Source organism: Tupaia chinensis, unplaced genomic scaffold (assembly GCF_000334495.1).
Source record: "Tupaia chinensis unplaced genomic scaffold, TupChi_1.0 Scaffold000377_2, whole genome shotgun sequence".
Classification (NCBI taxonomy): Eukaryota; Metazoa; Chordata; class Mammalia; order Scandentia; family Tupaiidae; genus Tupaia; species Tupaia belangeri.
In genome coordinates this window covers 3,861,454-3,876,935 of record NW_006159876.1, presented here as the reverse complement: position 1 = coordinate 3,876,935, position 15,482 = coordinate 3,861,454, and the positions used below count along the sequence as shown (strand labels likewise).

General features: G+C 46.4%; 1 protein-coding gene across 1 annotated transcript in view; it reads left to right on the top strand.

Moving 5' to 3' along the window:
- Positions 1-15,482, top strand: part of HACD3 (3-hydroxyacyl-CoA dehydratase 3) — a 52,574-nt gene that overhangs the window by 15,808 nt on the left and 21,284 nt on the right. The window contains exons 2-5 of the mRNA XM_006153497.3: positions 4,486-4,528; positions 6,911-6,984; positions 12,056-12,220; positions 13,738-13,789. Of these exons, the coding sequence (XP_006153559.1) occupies positions 4,486-4,528; positions 6,911-6,984; positions 12,056-12,220; positions 13,738-13,789 (334 nt within the window). The remainder of the gene's footprint in view (positions 1-4,485; positions 4,529-6,910; positions 6,985-12,055; positions 12,221-13,737; positions 13,790-15,482) is intronic.

The following is a 15,482-nucleotide window of genomic DNA, read 5'->3' as shown; positions in this document are numbered from 1 at the left end:
GTGAACCAAGTGAACCTGAACTTTGGTTTTGACAGCTGACTGGGATGCAGATAGCAGGAAGCTCAAAGCCGAGGCCCGCCAAACGTGTACATTTAACAGGATGTATTACATGCACGTCGAGGGCTGTGTACTTAGGGTTAGGGTAAACTAGAAGTGAACCCACCCCATTTCCCTCTCTGCAGACGTGTTAGCACTGAGCATAGGAGAAGAAAACAGCCCCTGAGAAATTGAAACTATGAGTGGGCTCTCAGAAGGTTATGCAGCCTAATTTCACACAAGTTAGGAGATCCAAAAATCTGCAAACCATAAATTTAGTTGAAAGTGGTCTCAGCTGTTAGGGGCCCCCTACTTCTGGCAGAAGCAAATACAGATTCCCTGTAGAGGATCTATGCTGATATATGCAAATAATTTGTAGGCAAAATTTTTAGAGTTTAAAAAAGGTCAGTTCATGATGATAAAGGTTTCAATTTACCAGGAAGAGCTAATGATATTAAAATTACATGTACCGGGACCAGCACTTAGCGTAATGGCTATGTCGCTGGACTCTCATGTAGTCGAGACCCGGTGGCTTAAAACTCACGCCGGGCGCGTGTGCGTGCGTGCCCAAGATCCCGAGAGGAGAACGGAGGAGAAGGGATTGCGGCGTGGCCATTTCCCCCAGGGGGGTGATTTCTCGCTTTAGTTAAGTGTACCTAGTAACACAGTCTTGATAATATGTAAATTAATAGAAATATAAGCAGAAACAGACACATTTACAAGTTTGATTTCACAGTAATAAGAATCAGAAGACAGAGATCAGCAGTTAGTATAATGGCTATGTTGCTGGATTCCCGTGTAGTCAACCGCAGCTTGAGTCCCAGACCTGGTGGCTTTAAACTCATACCAGGTGCATGTGCGTGTGTGCCCAAGATCCCAAGAGGAGAATGGAAGAGAAGGGATTGCGGCTTGACCATCCACCCTGGGGGATTATTTTTCGCTTTCTGTCTCTCTTTCTGGTGAGCACACGTGCCCTATAGCAAAAACCTCTTCCCCCCAAAAAAAATTAAGAAAAAGAATAAGACCAAATTAAGTAAGGACATAGATTGTGGGAACAAATAATTAACAGTAAATCTAGGGGCTGGCAGGTGGCGTGGTGGTTAAGGTGGTGGACTCCCTCATGGCTGACCATGGTTGGAATCCCAGATCTGGCAGCTTGCTTTCTCTCTCTCTTTGTCTCTGTTTCTCTCTCTTCAAATTCAAGAATAATAATAAATAAAATTTTTAAAAAAGTAAATCTAATGGACATGTGTACAACACTGTACTCAACTAATCCAAAAGTATCTATTCTTTTCAAGTTTACTCAGAACATTTATTAAAGTTCACCACATACCGCTTTCTAAATGAAGTCTAAATTTGAAAGGCTCAAAATCACACAGAGATTGTTCTGTGATTACATGCAGTTGAGGTAGAAATGAACAACATCAAGATAACTAGAAAAATCCCATGTGTGTGTTTGTTTTTAGTGGTTTCTATCTTAGAGCAAGTGTGCTGGGGCAGGGGACAGACAGTGAAAGGAAAAGTAAGAAATCACCCCCCTCCCCGGGGGAGGTGGCCACACCACAATCCCTTCTCCTCCATTCTCTTCTTGGGATCTTGGGCACACATGCACATGTGTCTGGCGTGATTTTGAAGCCACTGGATCTGGGACTCAAAGCGCAGTTGGCCGTGTGGAAGTCCAGTGACATAAGGACTGCGCCACCTGCTGGTCCCAAATCCCATGTGTTTTGGAAATTGAGAAACACTTTTCTGGATCAGCAGTTGGCGTAATGGCTATGTCGCTGGACTCCCATGTAGTTGACCGCTGGTCAAGTCCCATTAAACTCATGCCGGGTATGTGTGCATGTGCATGTGTGGCCAAGATCCTGAGAGCAGAATGGGGGAGAAGGGATTGTGGCATGACCATCCCCCTGGGGGGTGATTTCTCGCTTTCTGTCTGTCTCTCTCTCTGTCTTTCTGGTGAGTGCACACGCCCTGTCAAAAAAAAGCAAAAAAGAAACACTTTTCAACCCATTTTCATTTTCAAGTGATTTCTCACTTTCCCTTCCTCTCTCTCTCTCTCTCTCTCTGGTGAGTACGTGCACTCAATAAAAAAAATCTAAAAAAAAAAAAAAAATGTCACACCATTGCTTCCATTGTTTTCTGTTGGTTACACAAATTGGTGGGGGGATTGTCTGAGGGTGTAAATGTCTGGGGAAGAGGATCACTGGAGGCCATCTTGAAGGCTGGCTATCACACCAGACTTGTTTCCAGAGAAGAGGGAGAAGGAACGCTAACCAATTAATTACGAGGCAAATATAAAAAGCAAAATTACAGGCCAATAGCACACATAAATATAGGTACTAAAGACTTTTTCTCATTGCGCCAGGGTCTCTTCCTTCCCAGTTTTCAACTAGTGTTTAACATAAGCTTTTTAACCAAAAGATGTCCCTCCACTACCAACACCCGTAGAGAATCCGAACCTGACATGCCAGATGCACTGCTGGCAAGAGCCCTCCTTGTGGGTGGTCGGAAAAAGTCATGATGCACTTTTTTTTTTTTTTTTTTTGAGAGGTTTTTGCTATAGGGCGCGTGCGCTCACCAGACAGAGAGAGACATAGAGACAGAAAGCGAGAAATCACTCCCAGGGGGGATGGTCATGCCGCAGTCCCTTCTCCTCCATTCTCCTCTCGGGATCTTGGGCACGAACGCACATGCGCCCGGCGTGAGTTTTAAGCCACCAGGTCCGGGACGCAAACCGCGGTCGACTATGTGGGAGTCCAGCGACATAGCCATTACGCTAACTGCTAATTCCCATCATGTGTTTTTCTTTTTTTCTTTTTCTTTTTTTTTTGAGAGGTTTTCGCTATAGGGCGCATGCGCTCGCCAGACAGACAGAGACATAGAGACAGAAAGTGAGAAATCACCCCCCAGGGGGGATGGTCATGCCTCAATCCCTTCTCCTCCATTCTCCTCTCAGGATCTTGGGCACGCACGCGCACTCACGCCCGGGTCCGGGACGTGAACCACGGTCGACTACGTGGGAGTCCAGCAACATAGCCGTTACACTAACTGCTGGTTCCCAACCCATGATGCATTTTTCTATGCAAAAATGTGTCATGACTTTTTCCGAAGACCCAATATTATTGCTGAATTAGTTTCTGAAAACTCTGATTCACAGAAATGCTTAGTGAAGAGCTGCCCCATGGCCTAGTGGTTATGAGGACTGGATCCTACATGGTTGACCATGTAGTTCCAATCCTGGCCCCAGTGACTTGAAAAACGTGCTGGGCATGTGTGTGTGGAGCCCAAGGTACCGACAGGGTGGAGCAATGGAGGAGAAGGGGTGTGGTGTAACCGTTCGTGCCCCATCTGGCAGTGCTTTCTCCTCTGTCTCTAACTGGAGGGAGGAGCTGGGTTGTCCATCATCCACTGGAAAACATTTTAAATATATAGTCTTACTTTATGCTGTTAAAGATATGTAGCAGCTCTGGGGTGAATGAGTAATTTGGAGAATTTGAATGCTTCTAGGCTAGGTTGGTGGGGGTGAGTCTGGAGCCAGTGGAAGGCCAAGTCAGCACCGCGTGCACAGCTGGTGGCGTTTTCATGACCCTCTGTGATCCTCAACCTCTCCCTCTGCCTGCTGGGATGATTTCATTCTTTGTGTTGCAGGACAAGTCTCACCTTCGGTGATTCTTTTCCCGACCATCCTGTTCCCACTGTGCTGGCCCTCTGAACTCCTAACGTGTCCTCTTTTGTTCTTGAGCATACGTTCCTTGGTAACTCTTTGGTATCTTCTCACAGGAAGTGACGCATCGGTCCCACCAGGATTCTGTTCTGCAGGTCAGGGACTGAGTCTGGGTGGTCTGTGTTTCTGCGCAGTGCCTCACATAGCACCTAGTGTCACTTGCCATTATCAGGATGGACTGATTCAGGACCAGCAGGTGGCCTAGAAGTTAAGGCGCTGGATCCCACATGGCTGACCGTGCTGTTTGAATCTTGGACCCTACAGCTTGAAAATCACTCTGGGCGTGTGTGTGCATGCACACACACACACACACACATCCAGAGTCCCAAGAGACCGGAGGAGAGGGGATTTCAGTGTGGCCATCCCCCTAGGGTCTCACTTTCCTTCCCGCTCCCTTTCTGTTTTTCTCTGACAAGTGCACACGCCCTGTAGGAAAATTAACTAACTAACTAAACAAATAAAAGAATGGACTGATTCAGGATCCAGTTGCTCTGCACAGGTAGAGCAGTTTCAGGTCCTGCTTATAGGACTGTACAGTCTCAGATAGGTGTAGACAGTCGTAGAGAAACCCTCCATCTGTGTGTGACTGAATTATTAAATATAATCAACCCCCAGGAGGGGGTTGATTCCTCAAGGGGAAAGGTGGGGAGATGATCTCCTGGTTTATTTGCATTTTTCTCCTTATTAAAATGCTTTCTTTCACCCTTGGTCTCTTTTCTCAGAACCCTGCCATCAGCATCACTGAAAACGTGCTGCATTTTAAAGGTCAGTACGGGCAAATGTTCCCAGCTCTGCCGTTACGGGGGCAGGGCGGTGGTTTCCCCTTCTTATTCATTTGTTTTATTCACTTTATTCAGATGTTTACTTTTGATACTGTTGGGGTAAACTAGATTCTTCTGAATCATAAAAGTCAAAGAATCAAAAACCCTACTTCCCCCTGGAGAGGCAACAGACACACTGAAAAAACTCCTGGGCTATAGAGAGTAGGAGAGCGTCTTCTAGCTCTGATTCTGCCCCACGACCTTGAACAAATTTTTAACTTCTCTGGACTTAGAAAGTGAAGGGGTCTGTGTTTCTCAAACTTGAGGAGCCACAGACACCTGAGCGTAGGTTCCTAGAACCCTCAAGCGCTCACGGGCCCCAGACTGAGAAACAACGTGAAGAATGACATGTGGCCGCTTTCTGTGATATTTGGCTCCGTTGCAGCTGTGACAGACGCAGACATAGCTTGTGTGGCGCTGCTTGGTTGTAAGGTGGCCGCCTACTGGATCCAGACTATGCTGCTGCTTTTCTTTTTCAGATTAAAATGCAAACCAGAATTAGAACTTTCCCTGGTTAGACCGTGGCCTCCTGGTCTTACACTTGCAGGCTAGTCTGAAGAGCACTGCAGGCTAGGTGATGCCCGGGGCCCTGCAGCTCTGACTGTCTTGGTGTGGTCAGTCTGCCTCCCTGGCCCCTTCTTAGGTCATTACGAGATTTTCTGCTCTGCCCCAGGGAGTTCACTGTCACCCAGTGGGGTGGGATTATCTCTGGTCTGTTCCAGTTTCTGGGCTTATTGTAGAGTTTCTGCCCCACCTGAGATTCCATCTATACCAATATGCATGCCTGCAAGTATAGCCTGGCTTTGTTTGTATTTTTCTTTTAATTATTATTTTAGATGTTTGCCATAGGGTGTGTGCTCTTGCAAGGAGTGGAGGGAGGGGGTAAGAGAGAGAGAGGAAAAAGTGAACCCTTCAGGGTGGATGGCCATACCATAATCCCTTCTCCTTCATCCTCTTTTCTGGATTTGGGCATGCATACATATGTGCCTGGTGTGATTTTCAAGCTGCTGGGCCTGGGATTTGATCTGTGGCTGGCCATGTGGGAATCCAGTGCCTTCACTACCATGCCACTTGCTGGCCCCTATTCTCCTATTTTTCAAGATGAGAATAGTGGTGGTAGCAGCTCAGGGTTTTTGAGAGTTACATACATATGAAATAAAAGTGATAAAAGTGTATCTTGCCGCTTAGAGCTTATAGGTCATCTTACCTTAAGGACGTTATAGTCTTAGAGAACAATACCCACCTGTAGTGGGGCCAGCAGGTGGCGTGGTGATTAGGGTGCCAGACTCTCACATGGCTAACAACAGCTCGAGTCCCAGATCTGGTGGCTTGAGAATCATGCCAGTTACGTATGCCTGTGTGCCTAAGATCCTAAGAGGAGAATGAAGGAGAAGAGATTGCGGTGTGGCCATCTTCCCTGGGGGGCTAATTTTGTACTTTCCCTCTCTCTCTCCATCTCTGTCTCTCTCTGGTGAATGTACATGCCCTATGGCAAAAAGCTATAAATAAGTAAATACATATATACATACATATGTACATACATACGTACATGCATACATACCCACCTGAAGCAAATATCAGATAGGTGATACTACATGTGGCCTGGGGAGGGAAGAACATAGTGGGTCAGGGAAGCAGAGTAGAAGGGGAGGGCTGTCTGGCAGCGGCTGTCGGCCTGGCAGTACCTGACTCCTATTGGCACCTGCTTGATTTGGGGAAGGAAGAGCCATGTTAAGGCACAGGAATAGAGCCGTGGCCAGGCATGAGCCCCCGTCCTCCATGAGCTGAGATAGATCGTATTTCTCTTTCCTTGTTCCGTGTGGAATGTGCTGAAGGAGAGGTCAGCTTGTCCCTCGTTGGTTGTTCCCGTTGGGTGGTTTTAGATTCTGAACTGACTCTGAGGCCATTTAGCATTTCCAGGTGCCCCGCGACTTCCCTTAACCACAGTCAGAATGAGACAGTCACCGGATTTTACTGTGCTGTGGATTCAGAGCCAAAGTAAACATGAAAGCTCAATTTATACGTGTTACGTTTATATTGGCTTTGCTTTTATTTTCTTTTTCCTACCTATTATATGTACTGGGTACATCAAGCCCACACTGGAAGAGTACGTAAGTACTCTGAAAGCGATCACAGGGCCTCACGGACATCAGCGTCTGTCTCGTGTCTCACCTAGCTCTCGAGCAGCTCTGCTCACGAGTCCCCATACGTTTCAACAGTGCCCGTTAGCATTCGCATGCTGGGGAGGGAACTGCACCAAGCTGACTTTGGGAGGGCCTTGCTCTGCTCAGACGCACCGTAACCTAACCCCCTCCTCTCCTTCTAGCTCAGGGCCATGGCGCCAAAGGGGACAATGTCTATGAATTTCACCTGGAGTTCTTGGACCTTGTGAAGCCAGAGGTATGTTCTTTCCTTTCTTCCTTCCCTTTCCATTTTAGGAAGTGAATACTAGTTTAATGAAATAGGGAGCAGGGGTTGTAGGAGAGAAGGCGAAAAACAAAGGGAAACAGTTCTTTCGTTTAGAACAGAGTCCAGGTTTTGGCTGCAGAGAAAGGGCAGAGTCCGAGACCTGAGTCTATCCGTGCTGTTTATTAGTGTGTGCACTCGAACAAGACTTCTTGCCTCTTTGATTTCCAGTTCTCTCTTCTGCAGACGAAGGATTAGTCTAAGGGATTGCTGTGGCGTCCAGCTCTGCACGCTCTGATCTTAGTGATGGCGGAGGAGTAGTGGACCTAACAAGTGCAGGGTCAGGGATGGTTGAAGCTCATGCCACTGGGTTGCTTTCATGTGACTTTGCCAGAGGGGCAATGAGAAAAATAGAAATCAGAACAGGATAAGAAAGCTGGTCTTTAGAAGAATGCTGGAGATACCATTGAAATTTCCCTTCCCTTATACCTGAGGAAGCTTCTGTAACACAGAGAGAAAGAGTCCAACGGATGGTGCGTTTTAGATTCCTGAATCACTGCTCACCGCCCTGGACACTGGAGCTTATTGACCTCTCTGTGTGTTTAACTGGTTTGAGAAAGCATTAATAGTCAGCAATGGTATGAAGTCAGAGAGCCTCTCATGGGGCTTGCTCTGGAGACTAAAGAAGAGGCCAGGCAGAGAAACAGTGAGCTGGAACAGCCTCTGAGAATCTGAGAGTAGTTGGGAGGCCTCTCAACACTGCCCTTGCGGAGAAGTTGTAACTGATCCAGTACAGGTCTGGCCTCGACGCAGGCTTTGTTCTTTGCTGAGAGCACATTCACTTGCCAGAGAGAGGACAGTGAAAAAGTGGAAAGCATCCCCATGGAGAATGGTCACACCACAGTCCCTACGCCTTTTCTCCTTCTTTGGGCACACGTGCACATGCACCTGGTGTGTTACTCAAGTGGCCAGTTCTTAGACCCACGCAGTTAGCCATGCAGTTCCTTGTCGCCGTAACTACTACACCACAGGCTGGCCCCATGCAGGCCTTTGTACAACGTTTACTAAGCTAGGGACTGTCATTTTCATGGGAGGAAAACTTGGAGGCTAAGAGTGCTGTTGAGAGAATTATGGGACATAGCGCTTTTGTGTTGTGGCCCTGGCAGGAGGTTTGTGCTGCTGCTCTCTAGGCTAACCGGGAACTATCTGCCTTTCTTACCTTGATTTCCTCCTGTGTCATTCACTAGGGGAATCAGAGAAAGACGCTTCTGTCCTTTCCATTCCATTCTGACTATGGTTTGAATGTGGCCCCCAAAGTTTATGTATAATCCCCACATGTAACAGTGCTGTGAATGTGGGACTTTTAAGATCTGATTAGATCATAGGGGCTCTGCCCTCATGAATGGATTATTGTTGTTATCACGGGAGTGGGTCTGTTATTGCAAGAGTGGGGTTGTTTTAAAAGCAAGTTTGGTCCCCTCTTGCTCTCATTCATGTGATGCCTTCCACTGTGTTGAGATGCGCAGGACGGCCCCCACCAGATGCAGCTCCTCCTTTAGTCTTGGACTTCCCACCCACCAGAACCGTGAGCCAAGTACATTTCCTTTCATTATAAATTACCCGTCCTCAGATTTTCTGTTACAGCAGCACAACATGGCCTAAGACAGAAAACCGCTACCAAGTAGTGGGGCTGTTGCTATAACAAATACCTGAAAATGTGGAAGCAGCTTTGGAGGGAGTAGTGGGTGGAGGCTGAGGAACTTGGAGGAGCAGCCTAGAAAAGCTGAGTGTCATTAATGGAGTAGCAGGACAAGTCTAACGGGCTCAGAAGACGAAGGTCTGTAGGGGACGTCTGAAGCTTCTTAGGGACCGCAGATGCTGATTTTGGTTTTGACTTAGAATTTTTAAACTTTATAGCATTGTGAAAATGATTCATTAAAGCTGTACTTGAGATTAGTAGTTGAATGCATTTTTGACTTAACACTTTTTCCAACTTGTGATGGCATTATCAAACCCACACCTTAAGTCAAAGAGCTCTTGTACTTAAATGGTCATGACCAGAATGCTGGGAGAAACATGAACAGTTATGGCCATTCTGATGATTTCTCAAGTAGAATTGAGGAACAAGGTACTGGAAACTGGATGGAATAAAGCCCATCACTGATAGACAATTGCAAAGAACCTGGTTGAATTGTGTTCATGCCATAAAGCTTTATGGATGGTAGAATTTAAGAATGATGAACTAGGAGATTTGGCAGAAGAAATATCTAAACAACAAAGTGTTCAAGTGACTTCTTTTGGCCACTTTCAATGAAGAGAAAAATGACATAAAGATGGAAGCTGTAATTTAAGGGGAAGCAGAATGGAAAGTTTGGGAAAATTCTTAGCCTGGCCCTGTACAGAATTTCAATTTGAAGAATGTGACCAAGTGATCTTTTTGCTAAAGAGATGAGAAGGAAGCCAGGTTTTGTTCACCAAGACAATGGGAGAATGACCCCGAAGGCATTTCAGAGATCTCAAGGCAGGGCAAGGTTTCCAGTGAGGCTCCTGTGGGACCTCAGCTTTGCTGCCCAGGGCTTCAGTATTCTGCTCTCCACATTCTGGTGTCATGTTCCTCAGCTGTCCCAGCCTGGCTCTAGTGGGCCAGGTACTGCTCTGGCTGCCACTCAGCTGCCAGTCCAGAAAGTAAGGGCCATTAACCTAGATGGTGTTCACGTGGTGCCAATTACACAGGCACTTAAGAGACTATGAGATGTGGAGATGTGGTGGCCTTTGCCTAGACTTTGGAAGATGTATCAGACAGCCTGGGAGCCCAGGCAGAAAATTGCCATGGGACAGAGCTGCCACAGAGTGTCCCCACTGGGCAGTGTCTAGTGAAGCCATGAGAGTGAGGTCGCTGCAAAGATCCCAGAACTGCAGAGTCATCGGAGAGTAGCCACAGCCTAGGAGAGCTGCAGGGACGAGACCCTGACCTGTGAGAACTGTGGTCTAGGCTGAGCCCAGCAAAGCAGTAGGGATGCCCAATTCCCCAGTGTGTCCAGAAAGCACCACCTGAAGTGACAGGCTAATCAGAGCTTTAATATTTATTTACTTTTTGGAGAGGTTTTTGCTATAGGGCATGTGTGCTCGCAAGAGAGAGAGAGAGACAGAGAGACAGAAAGTGAGAAATCATCCCGGGGGGATGGCCACCCCCCAGTCCTTCTCTAGTCTTCTCTTGGGATCTTAGGCACGCACGCATATGCGCCCAGCGTGAGTTTACGCCACCAGATCTGGGACTCGAACTACAGTTGACTACATGGGAGTCCAGTGACATAGCCATTATGCCAACTGCTGGTCCCCAGAGCTTTAATATTTAATGTCTGCCCTTTTGGATTTTGGACTTACTTGGGGCACGTTACTCCTTTTTTCTTGCCTATTTCTCCTTTCTGGAATGGGAATGTTTTTCTCTCTTTTTTTTTTTTGGAGAGATTTTTGCTATAGGGCCTGTGCACTCACCAGAAAGCGAGAGACAGAAAGCGAGAAATCACCCCCCAGGGAGGATGGCCACACTGCAATTACTTCTCCATTCTCCTCTTGGGATCTTGACACGCATGCACATGTGCCCAGTGTGAGTTTAAGACACTGGGTCTGGGACTCAAACCGCGGTCGACTACATGGGAGTCCAGTGAAATAGCATTACAGCAGCTGCTGGTCCCGGGAATGTCTTTCTTACCCTGTGTCCCACAATTGTATTTGGAAGTAGATAGCTTAACTGATTTTGTAGGTTCACAGCAGGAGGGAAATGTACCTCAGGGTGGGTCATGCCTTGGAGTCTGTCCTGTATGTGATCTAGATGAGACTTGGGACTTTGGATTTGGACTTTTTAGTCAGTGTAGGAGCAACTTAAGATTTTTGGGCCTATTGAGATAGAACAAATACATTTTGCATTGTTAAGAGGACATGAATTTTGGGGGCGAGGGGTAGAATGCTATGATTTGAATGTGTTCCCCAAAGTTCATATGTTAAAACGTAAACTGCATGGTTAGCAGGTGGCGTGGTGGTTAAGGGTGCTGGACTCCCACATGGGAGTCGACCATGGTATAAGTCTGGAGCCTGATGGCTTGCTTTCTCACTTTCTCTCTCTCTCTCTCTCTCTGGTCAAATTAAGAAATATAAATAAGTAAGTAAATAAATAAATAAACAAAGTTAAATAAAATAATTATTAAAAAAAACTTAAACCCCATCGCAACAGTGTTAAGTGGTAGGACTTTTTTTTAAAACTTATTTATCTATTTTCTTGTGATTTAATTCAAGCTGTGGGTCTGGTACACGAACCATAGTTGACCATGTGGGAATCCAGCACCTTAACCACCATACCACCTGCTGGCCCTGGTAGGACCTTTTAAAAAAGCTTATTCATTCACTCACTGATTCATTCATTCATTCATTCATTCCATGGTAGAGAGAAATGGAAAGACAGTACCCCCAGCAGAGTTCTGATGCTGTGATCTAGCCCCAGCCTCAGCCAGCCCTGAATCATGGGCCTGGTGTTCCTCATGCACTCAGGGAGGTTCTCGACCTGAACCGGTAACTGTCCTGTGTGAGTCAGCCTTGCAGTGCTGGGCTACTGCTGTGACACCGTCTGGCCCCTAAGTGGAGCCTGTAAGACCTGATGGGTTAATGTTACTACCAGGACTGGGTTTGTTGTAAAAGTGAGGCTGGTCCCTTTTCATGCTTATTCTCTCTCTCTCTCTCTCATGCTCTCTTGCCCGTGTGGTGCCTCCTACCATGTTATGACACAGAAAAAAGGCCCTCACCAGATGAGGCTTCCAGCCTCCAGAATCTTCCACCAAATACATTTCTGCTCGTTATAAACTACCTAGTCTCAGATGCTGTCACAGAAGCACAGAAGTAACTAAGCTTCTGTACGCAGCCCTCAGTCTCGGCTTCCCTGTGCATCAGGACTGGCAGGACCGGAGGGAAGGGGCTAAGCGGACCGTGTGGCTTCTCTGTAGGGCTGCACTGATGCGGCGGGGTTTCAGGGGACCGAGGAGGGCGTTCCTCACACTCTCACTTTCTCTCCTAGCCGGTGTACAAACTGACCCAGAGGCAGGTAAACATTACGGTTCAGAAGAAAGTGAGTCAGTGGTGGGAGAGGCTCACCAAGCAGGAGAAGCGCCCACTGTTCTTGGCCCCCGACTTCGATCGCTGGCTGGATGAATCCGATGCGGAAATGGAGCTCAGAGCCAAGGTTGGTAAGGACCCCGAGGTCTCGCTATTGAACACTGAAGCCGTGAGGATCTCAAGTTATCTGGGCCACTTCACTGCCTCTCAGAGTCTGAGAAAGTAGAGGCAAAGTTACAAATGCTTTGAAAGCATTTTGAAAGCACAGTGAGGTGCTTTTAGAAAGAAACTGGTCATGTCTCTTGTAGACGGTCAATTGCAGTTTGTCTGATGCTTTTCTTAGGACTAGACTAGGATGTGACGGGTCAAGGGAGAAAGACCGTAGAGATAAAGTGCCAGTTGTACCCATCACGTCCAGGATGGATGCCGTCAGCGTGCCACATCACTGTTGGCATCCATCTCGGCCCAGCTGGCCGACGTCATTTTTGCAGGTTCCTTGCCGTCCAGCGTCTCCCCCTTCCCCTACTGTGCTCTTTGGAAGGGAGTCACTGTGGGTAGCCCACACGTAAGGGGGGTCGTGCTTCCTGTCCTTCAGAGTAGAGTAGCTGCATCATTTACTAGGAATATCTCTGCACGGGAGATTTATCTGTTTTCTCTCATTTATTTAGTCATTTATTTATTTCAGTTGTGGACTCATGGATTTTTTTCCCCATGCTTTGGGTTGTAATCTGATACCATGTTATTTGTCTTGTTTTCAAATTGTTCTAGCTTTGGCCCTTGGGAGCGCATTCACTTGGCTCTTCCATGGTTTTGAGAAAGCTCCATCATAATAGGACCCTGTTTTTTGAGCACTTATTTTACTTCCTGTTGCCGTGTACCGCTCCTGGCTTATCTCGTTTATTGGGTCGTTGGAAAAGTCATGATGGATTTTTCTATGCAAAAATGTGTCCTGACTTTTCTGATGACTTAGTATTTTCCTGCTCCAGCCCTGAACAGTCATTTCCCCAAAGAGCTCTGTTCTTTTTATTAAAGAACGGTTTGGAAACAGGTCTGGGAGCTGGGGACATGCCTTGCTACTGGGGTGTCATTGCTTTTAGACCCTCTCAGCTGACAGCAAGGACATGCGTGTGTGCAGACTACCACGTGCACATGCATACCCTGTGTTTATCGGCATTTCTGTAAGTACCCATCTGTATCTGTGATTGTTAACCATGAGTTCATACTGTTGTGGGAGACGTGTTCTTAGTTTCTAGAAAGATTACACTGAAAACCTAGAATTCTAAACCTAAAATAAAATAGCAGTCTACTCTCTCGCCTTAAACTTGGTTTTGTTTCTGTGACTGACAAATCTGGATGTCCTTTCTGGTGCTAAGATTCCCGGATTGCCCATTTGGCAGTTCGGAAGCCAGCTGATGGGTTTAGTTCTCTGCCTGTTGGATGGGCATCCCATGGTGCTAATTTTGCCCAGGAAGGAGGAGCTGGGCTTTTTGGCACCATGAGCTAGTACCTTTCCCCACTGAAGCGCTGAGCACAATCAGAGGAGGTGGTTTTGAGGAAATCCGATCCCTTGTTCAGCATATGGAGTTTTTCACACATCCAGAAATTCTAACTTGTATTTTTGGAAAATTTCTGTCTACATCTTAGGAAGAAGAACGCCTAAATAAACTCAGACTGGAAAGCCAAGGCTCCCCTGAAAGTAAGTCGCCCCTGCTGCCGTGGTAGCTAGCAGTTAGCCCGTGAGAGAGGTGGGGGTCTGGACCGTGTGGTGTGGAGACAGCTCATGATTTCACCCTGGTGACCTGTATGGGTGAGTTCAGGAGAAATCCTGTATGTCCAGTGCCTAAGCTATGCAATCCACATTAAAACTGTATCCTTAACGTTTCCCTTCTCTTGGGGTCCCCTGTCCTCTGGATACACCAAGGGTGACAGAGCAGAATGGAAGAACCTGGGCCTTGCAGGTGCTGGACTCCCACATGGCAGTCTGAGGTTTAAGTCCTAGACCTGGTGGCTTGCTTTCTCACTCCCGCCCCACCCCCCGTCTGATCAAACTGGAAAATAATAGTAATAATAAATAAAGTTAAATAGAATAATTCTTAAAAAACAATGTAAGAACCTCATTTCCTCATTTGGGCCAGATAGGAACCAAATCCTGGAGGCACGTGGAAATTAGTGCGCGAGTCTAAGGCTACACTCCTTCAATCTGGTGTTTTCTCTAACTGAGATCTCAAGGGTTATGCCAAAAATTAAGTGGTTGCTAACACTAAAAGATGGAGCATGTTCTTAGGGCCAGCAGATGACATAGTGGTTACGTTGCTGGACTCTCACATGGTAGGCCACAGTTCGAGTCCCAGACCTGGCGACTTAAAACTCATGCCGGGTACATGCATGTGTGTGCCCAAGATTCTGAGAGGAGAATGGAGGAGAAGGGATTGTGGTATGGCCATTCCCCCCAGGGGGTGATTTCTCGCTTTCTGTCTCTGTCTCTCCAACGAGCACATGCACCCTATAGCAAAAATCTCCCTAAAAAAAAAATGTATTTCTACCTGTGTAATCACGTATAAGCAGTAGGCTCTGTGAGTACATTACCTCCTCGGTGGCGTAGATGAAATTCGCAGCTGTCTGTTACATCCACGCTGTTTGGAAAGCACTGAGCTAGGCTCTTCCTGTGGAGCTAGATCAATCCATCATAGCACCGGACTCAAAGGAGCTTACATTCCCAGAGAGGGTCATGAACATTTATATAAAACTAGCTCTGAAGAGCAGGGTGAAATAAAGGCTCATTTGTTCTAAATTGAACTTTTCCATGTTTTAGCAGCACTTACTTAATACTCCATAAATAAGGAAGGGGGACGTTTTAGACAGTGGGGTTTAAGCTATGTCCCATGGTATCCCAGGGGTCCCCAGAGAGACTTTGGAGCGTAGGTCACGCAAGCAAATCTTCAATCAGTCGGAGCAGTTCTCTTTGGAGTTTTATATATTGGGGTTCTGGATAAGGTTTCTTCTGAAAAGGGGCTTCGCAAAGACTTGAATAGCTGCTAATTTACAGGAATATTCTTCTTAGAAAAGGCAAAGCATTATAACAACATAAGAAGTCCACCTTGTGATTTAAGTTAATTTTTTTGCAATTTAAAGGTACAAATATGTAAAAATTGTAAACTGGATTTTTAGGGTGTTAGATAAAGCTTTAGCTGTTTTATCTAAATTCATAAAGTTTCTTGATGAAGAAAGTTCTATGATGGAAAAGTATAGTACATTTTTATTCTTCTGAGGAAGAACATTTAAACGACTTAAATGTTACTAGAAGTCTGACACTTTCTGGTCACACTGTTACATACAATTACTGTATTTGAGTATCAGTCAAGTATCTGTAGCCTGTGTGTAGCCGAGGA